Source organism: Ranitomeya variabilis, chromosome 7 (assembly GCF_051348905.1).
Source record: "Ranitomeya variabilis isolate aRanVar5 chromosome 7, aRanVar5.hap1, whole genome shotgun sequence".
NCBI lineage: Eukaryota > Metazoa > Chordata > Amphibia > Anura > Dendrobatidae > Ranitomeya > Ranitomeya variabilis.
Genome location: NC_135238.1, coordinates 18,285,352 through 18,302,324, shown reverse-complemented (window position 1 = coordinate 18,302,324; position 16,973 = coordinate 18,285,352). Strand labels below are relative to the sequence as shown.

The 16,973-nt window shown below is 48.4% G+C and overlaps 1 protein-coding gene across 6 annotated transcripts in view; it reads left to right on the top strand.

The window, feature by feature from the left end:
• The window catches only part of PEMT (phosphatidylethanolamine N-methyltransferase), a 77,428-nt gene that overhangs the window by 721 nt on the left and 59,734 nt on the right, over positions 1-16,973 (top strand). For 5 of the 6 annotated variants that reach the window (XM_077274317.1, XM_077274313.1, XM_077274316.1 and 2 more), the window contains exons 2-3: positions 2,112-2,219; positions 16,697-16,812. In XM_077274317.1, coding sequence (XP_077130432.1) covers positions 2,112-2,219; positions 16,697-16,812 — 224 coding nt within the window. The remainder of the gene's footprint in view (positions 1-2,111; positions 2,220-16,696; positions 16,813-16,973) is intronic. The other variant, XM_077274319.1, reaches the window with a different exon arrangement.

Sequence of the window (16,973 nt, the reverse complement as noted above, 5' to 3'; positions counted from 1 at the left end):
GTTTTCTAGGAAGCGTGGCCGTGATTGCTGAGTAATGAAAAGCATAGAAGCAGGTCTCTGTAATGATTTGATAAAGTATCTCATACTATTCTTATTGAGGAAAATGACAAAGCATTGGATTGACAAGGCTATAGTTAGGTGGATTCATAACTGGCTCGATGATTGTACGCCAAGAGTGGTGATAAATGGTTGCACATCCAACTCGAAGAGTTTTTCAAGTGGGGTATCGCCAGGCTCTGTCCTGGTCCCAGTGTTGTTCAACATTTTTATAAATGATCTAGATAAGGGAACTGAAGGTGAACTAATCAAATTTACAGATGATGTAAAGTTAGGAGGGATGACTAAGGGTACCGTCTCACAGTGGCACTTTTGTCGCTACGACGGTACGATCCGTGACGTTCCAGCGATATCCATACGATATCGCAGTGTCTGACACGCAGCAGCGATCAGGGACCCTGCTGAGAATCATACGTCGTAGTAGATCGTTTGGAACTTTATTTCGTCGCTGGATCTCCCGCTGTCATCGCTGGATCGGTGTGTGTGACAGCGATCCAGCGATGCGTTCGCTTGTAACCAGGGTAAACATCGGGTTACTAAGCGCAGGGCCGCGCTTAGGAACCCAATGTTTACCCTGGTTACCATCGTAAATGTAAAAAAAAAAAAAAAAAACGTACATGCTCACATTCCGGTGTCCGTCAGGTACCTAGCCGTCTGCTTCCCGCACTGACAAGAGAGGGGGAGGAGGAGGAGGATGATATACACGTGCATAGGGTTTCGTGTTCCGGCCGATCCTCGACTTTTCGCAGTAATCGGTCGATTTCGCCCGACTCGACTTTTCAAAAAGTCGGGTTTCGCGAAACATGACTCGACCCTAAAAAAGTCAAAGTCGCTCAACCCTACTAGACAAGGCAAAGAAATGATTCAGAAGCTTATGCTTGAACAAAGGACAGTGACTAATTCTACATCTGGGCAAGAAAAACAAAAATTACATCTACAGAATGGGAGGAATAGAACTAAAGCAACAGCACAACGTGAAAAAGACTTGGGTGTACTAATAGATCACAGACCGCACATGAGTCAACAGTGTGATGCAGCAGCAAAAAAGTCAAACACAGGTCTAGGATGTATTAAGAGAAGCACAGAGTCTAGATCACATGAAGTAATTCTCCCCCTTTAGGGTATGTGCACACGTCAGGATTTTCTCAGGATTTTGTCAGGCTTTTTCCTCAGGTTTTGTAGCCAAAACCAGGAGTGGGTGATAAATGCAGAAGTGGTGCATATGTTTCTATTATACTTTTCCTCTAATTGTTCCACTCCTGGTTTTGGCTACAAAACCTGAGGAAAAATCCTGACAAAATCCTGAGAAAATCCTGACGTGTGCACATACCCTAACTCCTCCTTGGTCAGGCCTCATCTCGAATACTGTGTCCACTTCTGGGCACCACATTCAAGAAGACATTGAAAAACTGGAGCAAATTCAGAGAAGAGCTACCAGGATGGTGAGCGGACTGCAAACTTATGTCCTACGAGGAACAATTAAAGGGATTGGGAATGTTTAGCTTGTACAAAAGAAGGCTAAGAGGAGACTTAATACTGTCTACAAGTATCTGAAGGGCTGTCACAGTGAAGAAGGATCATCATTATTCTCATTTTCACATGGAAACAGAAGCAAAGGAATGAAACTGAAAGGGAGAAGATACAGATTAGATATTAGAAAAACCTTTTTGATAGTGAGGGTGATGAATGAGTGGAACAGGCTGCCACGAGAGATGGTGAGTTCTCCTTTAATGGAAGTCTTCAAACAGAGGCTGGACAGACATCTGTCTGAGATGGTTAGCAGGGGGTTGGACACGATGACCTAGGAGGTCCCTTCAAACTCTAACATTCTATAATCTCTGTATGGTCTTCATTCATTACTTGCTCATCTGCTTTCATCTCTGGTTTATGCAGAGCGCAGCAGTGGAGATATTTTATCATCAGGTGCTGTGCTCTGCATAGGCAGTGACTGAGATAACAAAACACACTTCATTTTACTGAGCTTTGTAATATGGGTCGCTTCCTATGCAGAGCACAGCAGCCTCTGACAAAAATCTAACCTTTTCTTCTTGCAGATTGATCTGTCCATCATGGCGGGGTTGTCGCGCTATGTGGACTTAATGGACTACAACTTCCTGCTCGCTGTGGCTTGTATAATATTCAACCCGCTGTTTTGGAATGTGGTGAGTACTTCCCGTCTGATCGGAGCGGACACTTCTGCGAGCTCTCCCGTAAGCTTCCCTGACTGCACGTGATTAGCAGGGATGTAAACAAGCCTGTGCAGGGTGGAGAGGCAGTATATTGTAAAGCACATAACTGCAGAAACGGGACCCTGAACTTGTACAAAATACACTAAGCCCTAAGACACTTATTAATATTATAGCCCTGGCTGTCTTTGGTACTTGCTTTTCATATGTGATACTGTCAGCTGAACTGTGCATCTAATCCTATCTCTGTATCTACAAGGCCTGTGTGAGCTTTATTGGTGGCCATATTGGTTGTCGTCTGACTTTCTCAGACACGGACAATCCTAGACGCTGATGGCGCGGCTGTGGCACAGGGCGGGCACCTGCACGGTGGTGGCTCTGATGTACATGGCCGGTAGATATTTGGGGCAGCCGCTCGCAGTCTGTGGTCGCCGTATCGTGCAGGTGACGTTTGGTATTTAGTTTCTTACAAATCGGCAGCTGCTCGGTGTACAGCGATCGCCCAAATCTAGATCAACCGAAGAGCATCTGCCGCCCCAGGAGAGTGCAGACCCGGGGGTGTAGACGCTGGTGTCATTACATAGCAGATGGAGCTGTACAGACACCTGACCTGCAGGGAGGGGGTCACATATTAATGCAATTATCCTCTGCTAGAAGCATCTGAGCCCATTATACGTGATACGGTGTGAAATCATCCCACAGACCTACACTTGCTCAGATGCACATGATGTATCTAAGGCCATTCTGTGAGATGCTGACTATTTGTATCTAAGTCCGGTACGTGTTATTGCAGTTCAGCAGACAGTATCACACGGGGTAGACTTTGGCTAGGTTCACATTGCGTTGGTGCAGTCCGTTCAACGCGTGTGTTAAATGGACTGCACCAACACTAGTGCCTTTTAAAGATCGCGTTATGCGATCGCGATAGCGCAGATGCTCCACCTACGCTATCGGTGACGGACCCGGAAACGCTGCAGCCAGTGTCCGTCACAGAATGACCGCACATCACTAACGCATGCCAATTATGACATGCGCTACATAGTGGCAGTTAATGGGTGCGCTAACTCATCCATTACATAGCGTCAATGCCACTATGTAACGGATGCCGTCAGCACATTGCCATTGACGCTATGTGAACCCGGCCTTACTGTGTGCTACGCCGTGTATCTGATACATAATATTAGATGCATGGCTTAGAAGACAGCGTCTGACGACCTGTGTATCACCCAGGATGGTGTTAGATACACGGCTCAGCAGACAGTAGCATACAAGATGGGATTAGATACACAGCTCTGACTGCGTCACGCAGGATGAGATTAGATGCACATCTCGGAAGACTGCATCACGCAGGACGGGATTAGATACACGGCTCGGAAGACTGCATCACGTAAAATGGGATTAGATGCACAGCTTGGAAGACTGCATCACGCAGGACGGGATTAGATGCACAGCTCGGAAGATTGCATCACGCAGGATGGGATTAGATACACAGCTTGGAAGACTGCATCACGCAGGATGGGATTAGATACATGGCTCTGTAGACTGCATCACGCAGGATGGGATTAGATACATGGCTCTGTAGACTGCATCACGCAAGATGGGATTAGATACATGGCTCTGTAGACTGCATCACGCAGGATGGGATTACATGCACGGCTCTAGATTGCATCATGCGGGATGGAATTAGATACACGGCTCTGAAGACTGCATCATGCGGGATGGAATTAGATACACGGCTCTGAAGACTGTATCATTCAGGATGGGATTAGATACACAGCTCGGAAGACTGCGTCACGCAGGATGGGATTAGATATACGGCTCTGTAGATTATCACGCAGGATGGGACTAGATACACGGCTCTGTAGACTGTATCACGCACGAAGGGATTAGATACATGGCTCTGTAGACTGTATCACGCACGATGGGATTAGATGCACGGCTTGGAAGACTGCATCATGCCGGATGGGATTAGGCACACAGCTCTGAAGACTGCATCACGCATGATATGATTAGATATGTGGCAGTTTAGAAGCCAGTAACATGTGTGATGGGGTTAGAGGACTTGCCGGCTGAGCTGCAGTACCTAAGCCTGTCATGAGTGATACAACCTTAGAACCACACGGCAGTCACCGCATTATAAATGATCTACATGTAGGGTGCAGGACACTATGGGGTGTAAATTGTTGGTGTGTTATTTGTGGCCACCAGCGCCCCCCTCGCATGTGCACCCTGCGGCACACAGCTCGGGTATACTGTATAGCACTATGTATGCCGATCCAGTGTATCTAAGCCCCTCATGTCCCCGGTACGTTCACGGTGACCCGAAAGGCTGGCTCAGGGGCTGCAGACTACTATAATACGGGCGGCAGATGTTCCCGGGCGGTGGCCTTCATCCTGGGATTGTCCGCACCCTGCGGTCTACTCATATTCACTCCTATTACGCAGAGATGGAAAAGTGTGTAGGATCGTACAGAGCAAGATGATACACACCGCAGGGTCACATCGTGTCTGTGCTCCAGTCACTGCCAGAGCTGCACACAAACGCCCTGCTACAAGAAGTCCGGAAAGTGTCAGTCGTGGATGAACTCGTGACCCGACCTGAGAGATCGTGACCTCTGTAGCTGCGATATGTATCTGATACATCCTGGCTGCGGAGATCCCACAATAAAGGTACGTATATGATACTGATTGCTAGGACGCCAGGCTGACAGCCGCAGCCGTTGTGCACCAGAACGCAATGCTCTGTGTTTCTGCATCTGCTGCTTGTTCGGCGTCTGCACGGATCACGCTTGTGTTCTCCTCGACGTTGCTGTGCCTGCACCACCCCCTTCTCCCCATCTTCAGCACATTGGGATCAAGGCGCTCTTCTCCATTACCGGACCGGTCACCCGATAGCTCCAGGCGGCCCCGGCCATTCCTGGGAAATGTTCCAGAGTGTGCCCTGACTTAAGAATAGGGAACTCTATCCCATGTGCTGTGGTCTGGGGACTGGAGAGCCGCTGCCCCAGTGCAATTAGAAGGATGCGTACATCCAGTGATTGCGGATTTGTGATGGGTACAGCCGGGGGGGATTGGATTTCGGCTTTGTGTTTTGTATTTTGTCATTAGCTCCCCGCTCCAGCAGCTTGTGCAGGTACAGGGTGTCCTTCTCCGCAGTAACATTCAACGCTGTATGTGAAATTAATAAAGTAAGTTAACCCTCTGGGGACCAAATTTAAGGCCGACGGATGGCGGTGTGGGTGCTGGATGTTCACGTCGTGCCCGCCGCACAGGACATGACCTGCCCGAGGACTCACGACTCTAGGTGATCGACCCATGTCACCTGGCTTAATGGAAAATAATGTTCTTGCTCCTGTTTTCTGGAAAGACGGTGTATTTCGGAAAAATTTGATCTCGCAGGTAGAAAATTAAAAAAGGTTTTTCTTGTAAAAAAGTGACTATTTCTCTTGGTGTTATTGTTTTTGTCACTTTTCTTCCTTCATTCACATTGAGTTGTGCATCAATATGACTTGGACACCTATGTGCCACTATGGTCCCTTTTTAGTTTCAATAATCTGAATGGCACAAACTTCCACTAGGGTTATCATCTGGAATTATCTAAATCATTGTTGCTCCTTTTTAGCAAACTTTGCATAAACCAAACCAGAGAGACAGAGGCAGAGAGACACACAGATCATGCTACTACTTTGTACAAAGTGTTTTTTTTTTTTTTCTCATCCCTGAGCTGGAATCACAGATGTACTGCTGTATAATGACATCCATGCTACTGTTGCTTCTCAATATATTCTACAAGGAGACTGTGATCACATCTACTTCTTACTGCTGCTATATAATGTCCTCCATGCTGCTGCTTCTGAACATGTTCTATATAGACAACAGAGCTGGAATCACAGCTACACTGCAATGTCCTCCATGCTGCTTCTCAACATGTTCTACATAGACAATAGAGCTGCAATCACATTAACACTGCTCAGTACTGCTGTATAATGTCCTCCATGCTGCTGCTTCTGAACATGTGCTACCTAGAGACTGCAGAGCTAGAATCACATGTACATTGCTCAGTACTGCTGTGTAATGTCCTCTGTGCTGCTGTTAATGCTTCCGAACGTGTTCTACATAGAGACTGCAGAACTTAAATCACAGCTATACTGCTCAATTCTACTGTTACAGCTTCTGAACATTTTCTACATAGAGACTGCAGAGCTGGAATCACATGTACACTTCTCATTACTGCTGTATAATGTCCTCCATGCTGCTGCTAATGCCTCCCGAACATGTTCTACATAGAGACTGCAGAACTGAAATCACAGCTATACTGCTCAGTACTACTGTTACAGCTTCTGAACATGTTCTATAGAGACTGCAGAGCTGGAATCACAGCTATAGTGCTGAATACTACTGTTACAGCTCCTGAACATGTTCTACATAGAGACTGCAGAACTGAAATCACAGCTATACTGCTCAGTACTACTGTTACAGCTTCTGAACATATTCTATAGAGACTGCAGAGCTGGAATCACAGCTATAGTGCTGAATACTACTGTTACAGCTTCTGAACATGTTCTACATAGAGACTGCAGAGCTGGAATCCCCTGAGTCTGTGTGGGGAGTATGGTAGGCGTCATAGCTCCTATTCTCGCCTCACTAGAACTGGTGATGAATCGGTGGACGGCCGAGCATGGTATCGCCTATCCTGTGGACAGATGATGATTTGCAGAGACTGGAATAACCTTTTTAGGGCCCCAATTTTACAATGAGCCCCCCCATGACGTTCTAGACTAAAGCTGGCCATACACAATAGACGGCAGTCGGCTGAATGATCGGTCGGCCCACCGCTATCTCTCCTGACTCCTCCATGCACGAGAACGTTCGGCTCGGCTGAGCACCCCTGTTCTCCATGAGAGGCTTCCTGCCAGACTCTCCAATAAAGGGATCAAATCGTGTAAAATCGGGGCCTAAAAGGAGACTCCGTGAATATCAGTAGTTACTGAAGTCGTCCTTTACTTCCTTTTCTTTGATGCTTAAAGTTTCCCTTTTCAGAAAGCGCTGAAGGTTTTGGACTCCAGGAACTTGCGGCTGCCGGATTTCTCCGTAGGGACACAAACCGTACGAGAGGACAGGCGAGATCTGTGTGTTCCTTCAGGTGTATGGAGAGCTGACGCTGGCGTTTTGTGCTGTCGGTACATGTACAGCTTCTTCCTGCAGCCTTGAGTAACATGAATTCGCTCCGCTTTGTTTTCCTGTCTGTGTTTTATGAGTTTGTTCTTTCCAAGTAAAAGCTTTGTGTCTGCTCCTGAGCCCCCGATCACCGGAGGCTGCGTCCCTGAGCCTTATGTAATCGCTGTCTGCTAACCAATGAGGCGCACTACATAGTGAAAAGTATGTGCCCCTCCACATTCACCTACAGGAGCTCTTCTGACCTCCCATTCTACATCCATAGACAGTAATATGGAGTCGTCACTCTGCAGATATAATGGCTCACGCTCTTCTGGGAAGGATTTTTTTTTAACAGAATTGTGGGAAGTTTTGCCCCTTTAAGCATTTGTGAGGTCTAACACTGATAATGGGAGGAGGCCGGGGTCATTTGTGACATCTAACACTGATAATGGGAGGAGGCCGGGGTCACAATCGCCATTATAGATGTTGGATGGGGCTGAGGTCACCAAACCCATCCACCAAGCCGTGTCTTTATGGAGCTTGTACACTGGGCACCGTCAAAACAGAAAAGGGCCTTCCCCCAAACTGTTCTCACAAATCCTGAAGATACCATTGTCCACAATGTCTTGTGCTGGGGTCGAGGCTGCCCCCTGATAACAGCCCATAGCATTATCCTCCACCATCTGTACACGGGGCACAATGCAGTCCGGAGGTAACGTCCTCCTGGAATCGCCAAACCCAGACTCCTCCGTCAAACGCAGATAGAGAAGTGCGATCCGTCACTGCACAGAACACGTCTCCTCCAGAGTCCAGTGGTGGTGGCCTTACACCACTCCATCCGACGCTCGGCATTGTGCTTTGTGATGTACGTCTGCACCCCGCTCTGTAGCGTTATGGGGTCTTCACTTTGTGGCTGAGTTATTATTGTCATACTTAACTGGCAGAGCTGCAGTGTAAAGTATGGGGGAGGAACACAACAATGCACCAAATGGTCACACATGCACTCTTCTGCTCTCATGAACCTATAGAAGTGAATGGAGCGGTGGGTGTGCAGGCTCACTACCCATCCATTTAAAAAGGACTTTGGGACCCATGTTCTCGGATTTCTGGGGGCTAGCAGCAGTTTGTCAATAGTGCATCTGTATTTGCAGTGTCTCTGGCGTCTGGGAATTGCCCTTTAACCCTTGTCACATGTTGCTGATGAAGTCCCTTGTGGTCGTCTCGAGCACGGGGCGTCCGGAGAGACCCAGGAGTCCAATCTGTCTTTCTGTGGACCGGGACGACCTCCGGCATGAAATGCGTCACTGGTCCCCACGTAACAGTGGCCGCTGCTGAAATGGTGAACCTCAGGTATACAATGCACGGCCCCCGGAGTGTGGGGGCGCAGGGGATGATTCGAGGTAAATCATCAGCTCGAAGCCCAACGTGGAGGCCGTTCATTAAGACCCATATTGGCCCATCTGCTGCTTTGGCTGCGGTTTGACGGAGGTCTCTTTACTCTCGGCTCATCTCCCTTTTTCATGGTTTGCTGGCGAGCGGATTACATGATGCATGTGGATCCATCTGATAGAAATGATAAAGGTCCAGTACCCCTAATAAGCCCCTCTGTATAAAGAAGAGTGCTGCAACTTTCTAATATACTTTGCATTTCAGTGCTTGCTGTCGTGTGTGCACAGAACACTATTTTTGGCCATTATGGACTCGCGTGTTCACCAGGTTTCCCCTCTGCAGGCTCGGTCTCTAATTATCAGTGGTCTCTGAGCTGGTGAGATGAGACCAGCTGCTACGATGTCTCCCATACCCAGCACACACAGATGGGGGATTCCTGCTCTCCTGTGTCTATCTAGCACATGTTCATGAGCAGCAGCATGTAGGACATTATACAGCAGTACTGCACTGTGTAACTGTGAATCCAGATCTTTGATGAGATAAAACACTTACTAGAAAGCAATCTGACACAGAAATACCTGTACCGACGGATTGTAGTAAACGATCAGGAGAGGGCTGAGTTGCGATGCTGGTGTATTCACATTGGCATCGATTACTAAGTAAGACTTTGACTTTTGGGGTTCTGATCTTTTCAATGGCAAAAACTGTGATGCTGGTAAAGCTTAGAAGAATGCCACCAACCCTGATCGGACGAGGAATAACGCTAGTGTGAACAGTTCCCTCGCTCATAGACTGCAGTCTAATCTGGATGCAGTTGTAACAAACCCTCAGCTGTGATGAGCAGTCTTCAGGGATTGGCAGCTCTGTGCACACATGTATTAGCGCCTGGTTTACTTTGTGATCCTGTACCTGAGCGATTATACGATGAGCACTGCATGTTTGTGCCGCTCACGAAGAAGAACGCTCGGCCCCGCTCCATTACAAGCGAGCAACAGGAGGTCAAAGATGAGTGCCGAGCGTGCGGGTGGTGAGCATGTCGTTCTCTCGTCAGTCCCAGCCGCGCTCGCATCGTTCCTGCCGCAGGCTTCCAGAGAGAACAGATAAAAATAAACTCGTTAAGGATTTTTCTGTACACATATCATTACCTGACAAATTAATATGCGACTTATGTTCTGTTCATTGGACGGGCCGTCATGTGAAGACAAGCTCGCTCCCCCCCCCCCCCAGCCCATGGGTCGCTCCCCCCCCCCCCCCCAGCCCATGGGTCGCTGGTGTCTAGTGGATTAGCAATGATGTCTGTGGTGCCCAGCGGATTTTCAGTTGTGTCTAGTGGATTAGTGGTATCCTTGGTGTATAGTAGATTAGCAATGATATCCCTGGTGTATAGCGGATTAGTGGTGATGTCCCTGGTGTTTGGTGGATTAGCAATCATGCACGGTGCTTAGTGGATTACTGGTGATATCCCTGTTGTGTACTGGATTAGCGGTGATATCCCTGGTGTCTGGCGGATTAGCGGTGATATCCCTGGTATCTAGCGGATTAGCAGTGCTATCCCTGGTGTCTGGTGGATTAGCGGTGATATCCCTGGTGTCTAGCGGATTAGCGGTGATATCCCTGGTGTCTGGCGGATTAGCGGTGATATCCCTGGTATCTAGCAGATTAGCGGTGATATCCCTGGTGTCTAGCGGATTAGCGGTGATATCCCTGGTGTCTGGCGGATTAGCGGTGATATCCCTGGTATCTAGCAGATTAGCGGTGATATCCCTGGTGTCTAGCGGATTAGCGGTGATATCCCTGGTGTCTAGCAGATTAGCGGTGATATCCCTGGTGTCTAGCGGATTAGCGGTGATATCCCTGGTATCTAGCAGATTAGCGGTGATATCCCTGGTGTCTAGCGGATTAGCGGTGATATCCCTGGTGTCTGGCGGATTAGCGGTGATATCCCTGGTATCTAGCAGATTAGCGGTGATATCCCTGGTGTCTAGCGGATTAGCGGTGATATCCCTGGTGTCTGGCGGATTAGCGGTGATATCCCTGGTATCTAGCAGATTAGCGGTGATATCCCTGGTGTCTAGCGGATTAGCGGTGATATCCCTGGTGTCTGGCGGATTAGCGGTGATATCCCTGGTGTCTAGCGGATTAGCGGTGGTATCCCTGGTGTCTGGTGGATTAGCGGTGATATCCCTGGTGTCTAGCGGATTAGCGGTGATATCCCTGGTGTCTGGCGGATTAGCGGTGATATCCCTGGTATCTAGCAGATTAGCGGTGATATCCCTGGTGTCTAGCGGATTAGCGGTGATATCCCTGGTGTCTGGCGGATTAGCGGTGATATCCCTGGTGTCTAGCGGATTAGCGGTGGTATCCCTGGTGTCTGGTGGATTAGCGGTGATATCCCTGGTGTCTAGCGGATTAGCGGTGATATCCCTGGTGTCTGGCGGATTAGCGGTGATATCCCTGGTATCTAGCAGATTAGCGGTGATATCCCTGGTGTCTAGCGGATTAGCGGTGATATCCCTGGTGTCTGGCGGATTAGCGGTGATATCCCTGGTGTCTAGCGGATTAGCGGTGGTATCCCTGGTGTCTGGCGGATTAGTGGTGATATCCCTGGTGTCTAGCGGATTAGCGGTGATATCCCTGGTGTCTGGAGGATTAGCGGCGATATCCCTGGTGTCTGGCGGATTAGCGGCGATATCCCTGGTGTCTGGCGGATTAGCGGCGATATCCCTGGTGTCTGGCGGATTAGCGGCGGTATCCCTGGTGTCTGGCGGATTAGCGGCGGTATCCCTGGTGTCTGGCGGATTAGCGGTGATATCCCTGGTGTCTGGCGGATTAGCGGTGATATCCCTGGTGTCTGGCGGATTAGCGGTGATATCCCTGGTGTCTGGCGGATTAGCGGTGATATCCCTGGTGTCTGGCGGATTAGCGGTGATATCCCTGGTGTCTGGCGGATTAGCGGTGATATCCCTGGTGTCTGGCGGATTAGCGGTGATATCCCTGGTGTCTGGCGGATTAGCGGTGATATCCCTGGTGCCAGGCGGATTAGCGGTGATATCCCTGGTGTCTGGCGGATTAGCGGTGATGTCACTAGTGTCTGGTGGATTACCACGGATAACCCTGGTGTCTGGTGGGTTTATTCTTAATACAGTAATAGTCCTCGTCTCTTGTAACTTTTTAAAATCTTTTCAAATGGAGTAGTTTCACTAATTCTGCCATTTAGTGGGTTAGTAATACTATCCCTGGTGGTTTAAGGATATTGATACTATCCCTGGTGGGTTGTGGTTTATTATAGTAGTAATCTAATAATGTTACTGATATTTAATTATATCCGCTTGGTTATATAATCAGAATAATTTTCTATATTGTATTCCCGGTGTTTATCAGTAATCATCATCGTCATAACATCCATGTGGAGTAATATATGGAGCCCTTGTTTCTAGCAGATTTTTACCAACATCCCCTGGGTTAAAGCGGATTAATACTTACTGCAATGTCTATTATGTCACCGCTGTATGTAATATTTCTGATAAAGGGTGCCTTTTCATAAGTTATTGTCTAAAGGGACTGTATTAAAATCCCTGGTCTAGTGGTTCACAATTGCCCAGAATCCAGCAGTGGTTCAAGGCAGCGTCTCTGGAGGTCAGGGAGTGTCTACACTGATGTGGATGAAAGGAGACCAGTGTGGCCATCGGAGTGACAGGAGACCAGTGCGGCCATTGGAGTGATAGGGGACCACTGCGGCCATCGGGGTGACAGGAGACCAGTGTGGCCGTCGGGGTGTCAGGAGAGCAGTGTGGCCATCGGAGTGACAGGAGAGCAGTGTGGCCATCAGGGTAACAGGAGAGCAGTGTGGCCATCGGGGTAACAGGAGAGCAATGTGGCCGTCTGAGTGTCAGGAGAGCAGTGTGGCCATCGGGGTGACAGGAGAGCAGTGTGGCCATCGGGGTGACAGGAGAGCAGTGTGGCCGTTGGGGTGTCAGGAGAGCAGTGTGGCCATCGGAGTGACAGGAGAGCAGTGTGGCCGTCGGGGTGTCAGGAGAGCAATGTGGCCGTCGGAGTGTCAGGAGAGCAGTGTGGCCATCGGGGTAACAGGAGAGCAGTGTGGCCATCGGGGTAACAGGAGAGCAGTGTGGCCGTCGGGGTGTCAGGAGAGCAGTGTGGCCATTGGAGTGATAGGGGACCACTACGGCCATTGGGGTGACAGGAGAGCAGTGTGGCCGTCGGGGTGACAGGATAGCAGTGTGGCCGTCGGGGTGACAGGATAGCAGTGTGGCCGTCGGGGTGTCAGGAGAGCAGTGTGGCCATCGGAGTGTCAGGAGAGCAGTGTGGCCGTCGGGGTGACAGGATAGCAGTGTGGCCGTCGGGGTGGCAGGAGAGCAGTGCGGCCATCGGGGTGGCAGGAGAGCAGTGCACAGTTCTGTATGATTTTTGGACCAGTAAACCCCTTTAATACTCAGTTGGGGACCACATGTTGACACTGCATTTTCATGAATAGTATTTGTATAACATGCTCATCCGTCTGTTCTGGTTCTGCAGTGCACGCATCACCCTGACCTCCGCTCGCTCCGGCTCTTCTGCCATTAGGACCTTGACCATTCAGCCGCAATCCAGATAAGCCCAGCCATGGCCGACACTCCTGACTGCCAAGTAACTGTGCCGTGATGAGACTTGGGTCATCCATCCAGACACAAGACCGTTGTCCTGTCCTGGACAGAAGCGCGTGTGTTCCACAATTAGATTCCTAATGGGCAATTATTTATTTTCAGGCCATTTTTTCCCCCTTTTATTTGGCTGATACTTACAGAGCTCCCAGATTTTGCAGGAAACATCTTGCTTATTGCAACATATTGCACGGCTAAATGATGATGTACACTGGGAACCGGTCAACCAGATGTCACTATACGCGTGTCATCACGTGGCCTGTGTAGCTATAATATTGTACCAGTCAAAACAAGAAGAAAAATTCAGGTCGGTAACTCCCAACTGGTCATAATGATCACTCCTGATTACCAGTGCCTGAGAATAAATCAGATCAGCAGGAAAATAGTCCACCCGCCTGTGGGCAAATATATGTAAAAATTACTTATTTTGAAATAATTTGTAGAAATTATCTTTTTTTTTTTTTTCTGGGGATGTAATGCCCCAAAAATCCACCAGGGGGAGCTCAAGATATGTATGCAGTAAGCTCACAAGCTCCCTCTGGTGGTGGCTGAAGACAAACTAATTTTATTATTTGTGTCTATACGGTGGATTTGGGGCTTTGTATCAGAAACTTGGAGGCCATTAAGTTATTATAGGAGAGGACAGGAAGATATTTTCAGTCTAATTACTCACAACTGCAAGGTCCATTAGGCAATGTGGGGTGTGACCAGAGAGCCCAGTGATGGGTGCTCACGTATTAGACACTTTTGCACGTGAAAGGAGCTGCCTGGCTGGGACAGACGAACCTGTGTTGAAATCCGGTGCACCTGGTGTTTCCTCCCAGAGTCAGGGACGCGGCACAGACATCTGCCGTACGGTACACGACGGCGGTGAGCGGCTCATATCTGTACAGCGTGAACTTCCATAACACCTGGTGTTCCCCGCACTAACACTAGCTCATGTTAAAGGGAAAGTACACTTCTGCAAACATCATTTGTAATTGCTTAATATGCAATTAAAAGTAAAAACGCTACACTTTTTTTTTTTTTTTTTGTCTTTTTGCAATTGGGTTTCATTAAAACGTTTGCTCGGCTTGGCCTTCCATAGACTTTCTCTATTGATCGCTGAAGAATGAGTTAACTGAGAATCCGTCAGCGAGCTCATTCTGGCAAGAGAGTTTAGAACATTTTCTTAGTAAATACAAAAATAATCCCCTCGGCTGCCATAACTGTGGATGAAATCTGGGACCGGATGAGGTGCTCAAGGCGAGTCTAAAGGATAAAAAGGACTTGATCTTGAAGGGGTTAAGAGGAAAAAAAACAAAAAACAAAACAGAGCTCTTAACGAGCCTTTGCAAAATAGTAAGGGGCCCGCTTTTACGGCCCCATAAGATTCTATGGCCGGAGACTTTATGGGAATGGTTGCAGTCGCTCCTGTGTTGTGGGGTCTCGGCTCATTTCCATATATCACATAGGACAGAATTCTAGGAAAATCTGCACTGACAGCTGTACGAGAAGACGGGGAGGGTCCGCCCGCCCGGCCCTGCTGCCCACGGGGACGTCAAGACCCACGTGACCAATATCGCCAGGATCCGCACTTTATTTTTTGCAACTGTTTCACCGAAATCTCCGCTTGCCCAGTGTGAATGGATACGATGAAGAAGTGAAAACCTGGCCTCGTCCTGCCTGCCCGCACAGCTGAGATTTTGCTACAATGAGTCGGTCTTGGTGGTTTCCAAGGGCATGGCGTTCGTGTGCCAGGTCTGTGCACGCTCAGGCAGGCAGGGTCATATCCTATTGTGCAGCCATGATATGTTTGGGAGCGATGACTCCGGTTGTCACAGCAAGGTGGCCCCGGTGCCCGTGCTGGGCGCCTATCTCCTGCCCGGAATATTTGCCTTTTGGGGGTTTATTACTTTTTTCTTTTTTTTTTTTTTCCAGTAAATGGCCATTATCCTGATTCAGGTAATGAGCTGATTAGCTGTATTGTGCCCATTTGTATGGGACGGTGCAGAGGAACTCGGGAGTGACGCAGCCGGCACCCGACCTTCCCAATAGGCGTTGGGGCATCTGCTTGGATACCCGAGGTTTGGCTAATAAACAAAAGTTGTATCTAGGGAAATGCGGTCGGCCCCAGACTGATAGATGGGAAATGGGGTAATCTCCTTATTGTGCACACAGCAAGCGGAGGTACAATGGCATCATAACACCAGGATGCTGCTCTGGGTGATGCCCGGCCGCGGGTTGCCATGCCACTCGAGTCACACACGGACAATAGAACTAATGCAGCAATGGTAACGAATGTGTACGGGACGACTAAATGGGGAACGTGTCCTATGTACTGTGCCTAAACCGCTGCCAAAGGTCGGTAATCGCTGTCGCTCCCAGGAATGGAGCATGAAAAAAAAAAGTTATAAAATAGCAAAGACTACCTGTAAAGAATCAAAAGGGCGGTCCAGCCTTGGTTTCTTCCAGATTTTTGCAGATATTCATATAGTACCGCCACACAGTGCCAGTATAGTATCACCGCTACCGCCATTACATAAAGCCAAAATGACGGTCTGGTCCTGATCTATTCCAGATTCGTACAGCATTTGGCGCATGCGGAAGTGCGAAGGGAAAGGACAGCCCAAAATATGCCAGTAATGATAAATCTAATTAATAGTGTTCATACAGTACCGCCACACAGTGCCAGTATATTATCACCGCAACCACCATTACATAAAGCCAAAATGACAGTCCAGTCCTGATCTATTCCAGATTTGTGCAGAATCTGGAGAATGCACAGTGCAAAGGTAAAGGACAGCCCAAAATAAACCAGTAATGATGATAAATCTAATTAATAGTGTTCATATAGTACCGCCACACAGTGCCAGTATAGTATCACCGCTACCGCCATTACATAAAGCCAAAATGACTGTCCAGTCCTGATCTATTCCAGACTTGTGCAGAATCTGGAGAATGCACAGTGCAAAGGTAAAGGACAGTCCAAAATAAACCAGTAATGATAAATCTAATTCATAGTGTTCATATAGTAACGCCACACAGTGCCAGTATAGTATCACCGCTACGATCACTACATAAAGCCAAAATGGCGGTCAGGTCCTGATCTATTCCACATTCGTGCAGCATTTGGCGCATGCGCAGTGCGAAGGTAAAGGACAGCCCCAAGATAAGCCAGGAAAGATAAATCTCAATCATCGTGTCCATATAATACTGCTAATCTATGCTTTTTTGGCTAGATCATGACATTGGTTATTGTCCCCACAGGTGGCCAGATGGGAGTACCACACTCACGCGCTCTCCAGGATTTTTGGATCCCCATACGCTGCATGCTACATCTTGGGGGCTCTTATCATATTTTTGGCCATCTTCAGGAGTCACTGGTAAGTCCATGCAGTCTGACTTTTACAGGTTATGGAGACCTGTTCTGATTTTATATAATGGAGTTTGCAGTACTGTTACTTTTACATTTGCAGGAGAACTTGCAGCAGAATGTCTGTCTCCGCCTCTAGCTCCTCCCCCTCATTTCTCCATAGAGTTTTAA